Source organism: Monomorium pharaonis, chromosome 1, assembly GCF_013373865.1.
Source record: "Monomorium pharaonis isolate MP-MQ-018 chromosome 1, ASM1337386v2, whole genome shotgun sequence".
Taxonomy (NCBI): Eukaryota; Metazoa; Arthropoda; class Insecta; order Hymenoptera; family Formicidae; genus Monomorium; species Monomorium pharaonis.
The window spans coordinates 13,903,256-13,912,147 of NC_050467.1; the positions used below are offsets into that span (position 1 = coordinate 13,903,256).

At 33.3% G+C, this 8,892-nt stretch overlaps 1 protein-coding gene across 1 annotated transcript; it reads left to right on the forward strand.

Moving 5' to 3' along the window:
* The first annotated feature begins 6,863 nt into the window (after positions 1-6,863).
* LOC118648885 lies at positions 6,864-8,524 on the forward strand. Its single transcript, XM_036295402.1, has 3 exons — positions 6,864-7,623; positions 7,834-7,941; positions 8,036-8,524. Exons 1-3 carry the CDS (start codon positions 7,461-7,463, stop codon positions 8,263-8,265), a joined length of 501 nt encoding a protein of 166 aa, XP_036151295.1. The 5' UTR covers positions 6,864-7,460; the 3' UTR covers positions 8,266-8,524.
* Positions 8,525-8,892: the final 368 nt, after the last annotated feature.

Sequence of the window (8,892 nt, forward strand, 5' to 3'; positions counted from 1 at the left end):
GACTAACAAAAGTGCTGTCGAAATGGTTATTTTGGTTGGGATATCAAGAAATCTGTCTATATCAGCAAAAAAAATTTTTTGGATGTGCACTAGACTGTTATTAGTTAACTGCAAAAATAAATCAATTTATTCAAACAATAATTAAGCCTCCTCACCGCGTCAAGGTTACAGTCTACAAGGAGGGTTTTTTAATTTTTTTTACATTTTTAAAATTTTTGTACTTTTTTTGTAGTTTTTATATTTTATATATTATTTTTATTATTTTAATATAGTTTAAAATTATTGTGATTTGTTTTATTTATCTTCACTTTCAATATCATTTTTATCATGTTCTTCACAATTACTTAAATTCACTAAACTCTTAGCTTTATCGCTTAATTCTCTCATTTTATTTTTCTGAACAATCTGCAATGAACTTATTACAGGGTCAGACGAGATCAACATAAAGTTCATAACGTCTTCGTTATTAGCTTTACGTGAAAATAATTTGCTGTGATGTGCTCTTGCTTGTTTAAAAATTTTGTTATGAGCTTCTTCTGATAAACAACTAATAGGTAAACCAAACACTTCAATTAGTTTAGTGAATTTAAGTAATTGTGAAGAACATGATGAAAATGATATTGAAAGTGAAGATAAATAAAACAAATCACAATAATTTTAAACTATATTAAAATAATAAAAATAATATATAAAATATAAAAAATACAAAAAAAGGTACAAAAATTTAAAAAATTAAAAAAAATTAAAAAACCCTCCTTGTAGACTGTAACCTTGACGCGGTGAGGAGACTTAATTATTGTTTGAATAAATTGATTTATTTTTGCAGTTAACTAATAACAGTCTAGTGCACATCTAAAAAATTTTTTTTGCTGATATAGACAAATTTCTTGATATCCCAACAAAAATAACCATTTCGATAGCACTTTTGTGCGCCGCGCCGTCGTGCCGCCGTGCCGCGCCGCGCTCACGCTGCATGAAAAAGTGAGGAGCCGGAACTCGTAGAACGGACCCGATGTTTGATGAGCGCCGATTAGCTCGAAGTTCGATCGCCTATCCGCTGAAAGCTAAACGTATTGTTGCACATGCAAATGAAGAATATACAGGATGTCTGAAAATTCCGAATATAGCGCTTGCATAGTTTATGATCTATATAATATACATCTAAGAAGAATAAAGCTTATGACTGATGTAAATCCAAATAGAGAACAGCAAACGTATACTTGGATTACGACAAGGCATTTGTTGTTATTATTATTGTAACGAACCTCCCGTCCGCCGGCATCACCGACCGCGCGCGGTTCGGCCGAACACCCGCCGGACCGCACAAACGGGCACCGGCCCGTCCTAATCGCCCGAAATAAAAAGCGTCGAGATGAGACATCGTCTCCGCTTCGCGTATTTCCCCGCACGCTCCCAACCTCCACAGGAGGGGAGCGAGTGCGAGGAAACTCGAAGATCCACGAGGATCCCCGATCGTCCACCCAAGCGGGTATAAAAAGCCGCTCCGGTGGAGGCTACGACACTTCTCGCTCCGACCGTACGCTGGATTCCGATCCCGACCAGAGTACGCTCCTGAGAAGCTTCCTGCAATCAGTAATTAGGGTAGAGTGTCCTCTGCTTTAACCGAGAGCTCTCGGTACCGCTCGGATTCTAAACTTCTAGTTTATCTCCGTAGCAGAGGGTAGAGCGTACTCCGCCTTCGCCGAGAGTTCTCGGCTACGGATTATCCTAAGTCGCCCGCTCACCCGGCTCGAACACAACGGGAGTGGAGAGTGCTCCGTCTCCCTCGAGAGATCTCGCGATCGACCGGCGTTTTCCTAGATCACCAGACTCGAAAACGAAAGATCACCGCACGGCACAACACCCCGCGCTTCACGCCGCGTACCGCGCGCCTCCGAGCTCGAGGCTCCGGCGATTACCGCCCGCCACACCGCGCGCCTCACCGCACCACAAAACACCGCTTCACGCGTCAGGGCATTGCCCGCCGGCCCGTCGCCGCACACCGCGACCATCACCGAGCTAGCTACGCGCCCGACAGCGAACAGCTGTTTCGGCCCGCGACGCGCGACTTACACAGACACACATACACACACCGCATCTGTAAATACTCATTCCGTTGACGACTCACGATACACACACCGACACACTTACACAATTGTAAATAGCTTGTACATATCCACGATCTTATTAAATATATATTCTTTTATTTCGGAAAAGCCAAGCTTATTGTCTCAGGGACCTTCCTACACCCGATCCCGGCGAGTTAAGTCCGCGTAGGAAATACGGTCCGTTACATTATTAATATTATATTTTCTGTAATTTTTATTTTTGTTGATTATTTTGTTTTATTAAAAAATGACGTCAAATGTGCACTTACAGTGTGCTGGTTGTGACATTAGTGTAAAGAAAATAAAAGGTAGAAAAAAATTAATACTCAACGAAGAGGAAGCAAATTCTTTTTCTAGTTGTTTAGAAAGAACAATATCCGTCAATGACATTTTATGCCATAGGTGTCGGCTTTCTATTTACAAAAAAAAGAAGTCTGAGAATGATTAAAAATTAGAGATTAATAAAGATCTTCCTTCCTCCGAATTAACTTCTGATCCGATATTCGAAGTTCAGATAAAACCAAAAGAAGCTATGCCTGAAGTTGAATATGTTGAAATTCCTATTCAGAGGACACTTTCTACGCATAAATATTGTTGCATTTGTTCTTCCAAAATAAATCTTACAGTAATTCCGGAAGAAGCTCGAATGCAATCGTACATTAAGAAGAATATATATATATAGGTTGGTAATCGGTGTTGTACAAATCACTTAATAAAAACCCGGATTTTTGAAGATCTTAATCTTCTGAAGATATACTCTAACACAACAAATCTCACTGAGTTAGAGTTATCCAAAATGATGGAAACTCTTTCCATTAAATGTGATTCTACATTATTTAACAAAATCGGTGAATTCAATCTTTCAGAAAAACAGCTTGATGTCTTTACCGGACTAACTTGGGACAATATTATTCAAATAAAAGATATGATGATATCATTAAGAAATAATAAGTCTCGTTCAGTAATTCAAGCTCTGGTTGTGTTTCTTTTCAAATTACGTACGGGAAATTCCAATAAAATGATAGCTTCCATCTTGCAATTAGAGAATGAACAATTAGTTTCAGATTATTCTCTGAGCATAATCAAGTCCTTTGAAAATAATATTTTACCATTTCATTTTGGCATATATGCTGTTAACAGAGATAATCTTATTCAAAATCATAACACAGAAATAACAAGAAAATTATTTAATGTTCATGATAATTTATTTTTGATTTGTGACGGTACTTACGCCCGACACCAAAAAAGTACTAACAATGAATATCAGAAGAAATCTTTTTCAGGGCAGAAAAAAGTTCCCCTCTGCAAATCATTCACTATTTGTACAACTGACGGATACATTGTTGATATGCTCGGACCGTATTTTGCAAATCAAAATGATGCGGAAATATTGAAAAACATAATTCAAGATCCAAACGGTTTATGTAAGTTGTTAAAAGAAGGTGATACTTTTGTCCTTGATCGCAGTTTCCGAGACATAGTAGGTGATTTAGAGAAAAGAAAGTTTACAGTTTTAATGCCTGCATTGAAAGGAAAACAAAAGCAATTGTCAACAAAAGAGTCCAATCAGTCTCGATTTGTCACTAAAATTCGCTGGGTAGTTGAATCAGTTCATGGAGTGCTCAAACAAAAGTTTCGTCTTCTAGACCACAAAATTGACAACAAGTTGATACCAAAAATTGGCGTTTATTTTAGGATTGCATCATTTCTGAACAATACTTTCGGGAAAAGGTTACAATCTGATGTAGAAATTGCGAATGAAATTGTACAGAGGATGCATGACCTAAAAAATACGAAAAATACTTTGGCTATTGAGGCTGAAGAAAAAGGATAGTTTCGCCGAAAACTCCCTTTTCAAAGTATAACATCGAATGATCTTTTGGATTTTCCGGAAATGACTGAAAAAGATATGAAAATTTTATTTACCGGTTCGTACCAACTTTCTCAAGCCGTGTCGTATTTGGCAGAGATGGTAGACAAAAGTGGCAAATTAAACATAGAGTACGTTAAAAACGAGAAAAATGTTCTTAAACTAAAAGTTCCATCCCGACATATTTCTCGTACAACATACAGATGTTTCTTGCGGTACAAACCAAACAGTATCGGAGTTTCCGGTGTAACTCATTACCCAGTGAACAATATGTTGTCAAAAAGATCTCTAAAAGATATCTTGTTTCTGAAAATGATAACATAAAGAAACTTCTAAAAGATAATACAATGATGTTAGAATGTTAACCAATGCGCCGTTTTTTAAGAACAAAAAAATATCATAAAACTGATATCTAAAAGATTTCTTAAATTGGATATTTTTAAACTGCAACTAAAGATAAAAAAATAAGATAAAAATTTATTTTTTTTTAATTATTTTTATTAACAGTAACATACTAAATTTAGGACAAATTTTTATTGATTAATTAAATTTAAATTAAATTATTTTATTTTATTCTTATTTGCCGCTGATAGGTTTGAACCTGGAACCTTAGGATGACGAACCTTGTACTCTATCTGCTACGCCAATTTGACTTATCGATATGGGTACTTGTTATTGTCTTATACATATAATACCAATATGTTATAAACTGACGCAATTATATTATTTTTTATAAAAGCAATTAAATTTTGCAAAACATTAGAAATAAATAGCATTAATTTATTTACTTATTAATTTCATATTGTTAAATTTATCTTTTTCCATAGCCTTAATAATTTGATGGAAATTGCGATCTATTTTTAGCATTAATAGTTTGAAGTGTTCAAATGGTTAATTAGATGGTTTTTATTATTCTGTTTTTGTTTAGTACATGATAAATTTAAATTTTGTGCATTTTTTGTGCACAGTAATTGTAGGCAAACCATTATTTTTGAAAACATTATCTTTATGATAATTTTTAAATAATATCAAATGGATTTCTCATTCAAGATATTATAATGTTATCTAATTTATGAGTCAACTACAACGCGCATGGACGGCTCAAAAATTGGACAGCATTGCGATATCTTTTATGAGACATCAAGCTGATATCATTTAGCTAATGTTATAAGGATAACATTTTCAAGAAACTTAAATGAGACTCTTCAATCAGATATCTCAAAGACCTCTTAGTGTTGTCTGATTTCTGAGTCAACTACGACGCGCATGGACGGTTCAAAAATCGGACAGCATTGTGATATTTTTTATTAGACATCAAGCTGATATCACTTAGCTAATGTTATAAGGATAACATTTTCAAGAAACTTAAATGAGACTCTTCAATCAGATATCTCAAAGACCTCTTAGTGTTGTCTGATTTCTGAGTCAACTACGACGCGCATGGACGACTCAAAAATCGGACAGCATTGTGATATCTTTTATGAGATATCAAGCTGATATCATTTAACTGATGTCATAAGGATAACATTTTCAAGAAACTTAAGTAAGACTTCAATGAAATATCTTAAAGACCTCTCTTACTAGACGTCTCTGGTAAATGTTACCATTTTGACATCATTTCCAAGATATCTAAATGTTTTCTTAAAAAAGTTCTCTTAAAGTTTTCATTCTGACAAGCGTGTTGTCTGGGTATATGTATGTGAGTACGTGTGCTAATGGCAGACAAACTGTTGGTTGTCGCTCGCATATTGTCGCAATAATATATTATTTATCATATACAAGATATTTATCTAAAATTTTTTAACCGGCAGAAATACTTAGCAATATATTTAAAAAATATAATTCAATCCCAGTGATTGAAAGTGATAGTGAAGATGATTAAAAAAATTATCTTCAGTTAATGTGAGAGGCGAGGGGACTCACATTAAAAAAGCACCCCGATGATAAATAGATAATGTGAGAGGCGAGGAGACTCACATTAAAAAAGCACCCCGAACATACGGAATTTAAGAACGTACTGCATTCTCCTTATGATAACTGCCGAAACTATAAGTTTTATAGGCTAACTGCAGACGTCCTGGAAATATTATATGTATTATATTTTATATTATTATATTATAATTTTTCTTGGCAACTAAACATTGCAACACTGCAACTAGTACGTAAGTTCAACATGACAACAAGTACCGTGCGCGGTCGCCCAGCCGGCGCGGCACGGCGGCGCGGTGTGAATTATTATTTTTAACCATGGTCCACCACTCCAATTGATTTGAAAAAAATACGTGTTAAAGTAGAAAATTTAGAGATGTTTTTGTTAAAATATAAAAGTGGTATCTCAAAACACGATTACCCATAAAAAAATTCATAAAAAATTCAAAAATTTTTTTATCGGGTTTTTTTTCATCACAAAAATTACTTAAAATTTTCTTAAACTTGCCTAAATGATGTTTACAACATATATTTTTTTCATTAAAATCGGTCCAACTATTTTCGAGGAAAATCACTTTTTAAATTTTTCTTTCCCCGTCCATAACTCCCAAAAAATGCAATTTTGTGGCTAATTTTTGGGAAAGTTTTACAGCTCAAGGGTGCCAACTAATGATATCAATTTGAGCTCGATTAGTGCGGGGGCAGATTTCACCTGCTTATTCCGCTATGCCCTTTATATACATATATAATTGTTTGAAATTGTTTATTTTCCCTCTTGTTCCCTTAAAATATTACAGTCCCTCTCCATCACTCTCTGTTCTACTAATCTTATTGTTAGTACAGCATTAAATTTTATTCAATTTTTATCACATCGTTTAATAACCTAATTTTTTTTAAATAATTAAATTTTTAAATATTAAAGTTTACCAAACTAAAATTTTTTTAAATTAATTTATACTATTTTATTAAATAAATTATTTTATATATAAATAAATATTATAATAATCATGCGTATGAACGGATAATTACAATTAAATTTGCAAATGTTATCATATTGTTCATTTTTTTTAAGTAGTTGATAAACGAACCGAAAAGGTGCGATGGGTGGGAACGTACATGGTGGAAGAAAGTAAGGTGTGCTCATACTGAAGACGCGTTTTCGTATCGTTCTGCGCATTGTACCAGCGGCCTCCATTTTTAAATTCTTGTGTTTATGTCAGAACTGTCAGAAGAAATCAGAAGGCATTTAATCTTAATTTCTGACGTTTGTAGGTAGGTTTATACTGTTTAAGTATCGGAGCACTATGCCTTCATGTGCAGTGAAAAGTTGCTCAAATTATACAGGGAAAAGGGGATCCGGAAATCTAAAGTTTTTTAGATTTCCTATAAATCCCATTTTAAGTGATCAGTGGAAAGTCATTTGCCAAAATGAAAATCTTAATGTAAAAAATGGTATGTTACAGAAACATTTATTCTATCTCGTTGTATTTGCTAATACTAATTGTATTTAATCAAAGAAATAATAACAAAAACAATAATAATAAAGATTTTGTATGTGTATAGTTCGGATCTGTTTGATCCATTTTGATGCAAGTGCATATAAAGAGGCTTCATGGATGCGATCTATTCTGGGAGAAGGATACTCGCCCCAAAAAACCAGAAAATTAAAAGCAGATGCAATTCCGACAGAATATCTTAAATTAATTGTAAATAAAGGTAGTAATTTATTTTTTGTATGTTTCTAAATGTATTTATTTTTGCACGTAAAATACATGTGAATATTCTTTTACTATCTATTAAACTTTTTTTATATTTTATATATGTTATACATTATATATCTATATTTTTAATATTAAGTTTATTCCTTCATTTAATTACAATTATTTATAGTATTAATGAAATATTATTTATCTCCTATTATTTCAGTACCCGATGAAACTGCTCAGTCAATTTGTACAGAAGAGCAATCGAATGTAGAATATCAAATTGTAGAACAATATAATAACTCTTCTTATTCTCAATCATATGATACCAGTAAGAATTGTAAAAAAATACACAAAACCGATTTTCTATTAGGATTTTAGGGTCACTATTTTCTTATATTATATTTTCTTATATAAAATTTCAGATGCCAAAGAAAAAACTTTAAAACAGAACAAAAATATACAAAGAATGTGCCAAAAATTATTAGCCCGAAATAAGTATTTAGAAAGGGAACTTTTTAAGCAACGAAAACGCGTAAAAGTAAATTCAGACATAAGAATACAAAAAATTTTATGTTCAATATTTACTCCCGGACAAATTAAATTGTTGTTAAATCCGAATAAAAAAAAAGTAATTGGTCTGCAGAGGATATAGTTGCTGCAATATCCCTACGCACTGTAAGTCCTAAAGCTTACAGATATTTACAGAATGCACGGAATGTGCCACTCCCTGCATTGTCGACACTTCGTAGATGGGTTGCTACATTCAATGTTGATAATGGTATTTTGGAACATGTTTTCCTTATTATGAAGCATAAAAGCCAGAACATGACTAAAATGGATAAAATAACCACGTTATGTTTTGATGAAATTCATCTATCCAATCAAGCAGGAATTGAACGGAGAAAGGAAAGAGTCATAGGACCGCATAATAAATGTCAGGTTGCTGTTGCCAGAGGTTTGTTTACTAAATGGAAGCAACCTGTTTATTATGAATTTGATCAAAACATGACTAAACATATATTAACAACTATAATAGCTAAATTGTATGAAATCAATTACACGGTTGTTGCGATAACCAGTAATTTAAGGCCAACGAATCAAAGATTACTCAATGAACTGGATATTGATAGTGCAAAAGGTAAAACATACTTTCTACATCTATGCAATGGAGAAATAAAAATATACGTATTTATTGTACCGCACCTAATAAAATTGTTACGTAACAATTTATTTGACTCCGGATTTTACATAAATGGTCATTACATAAGTAAAACCTGCT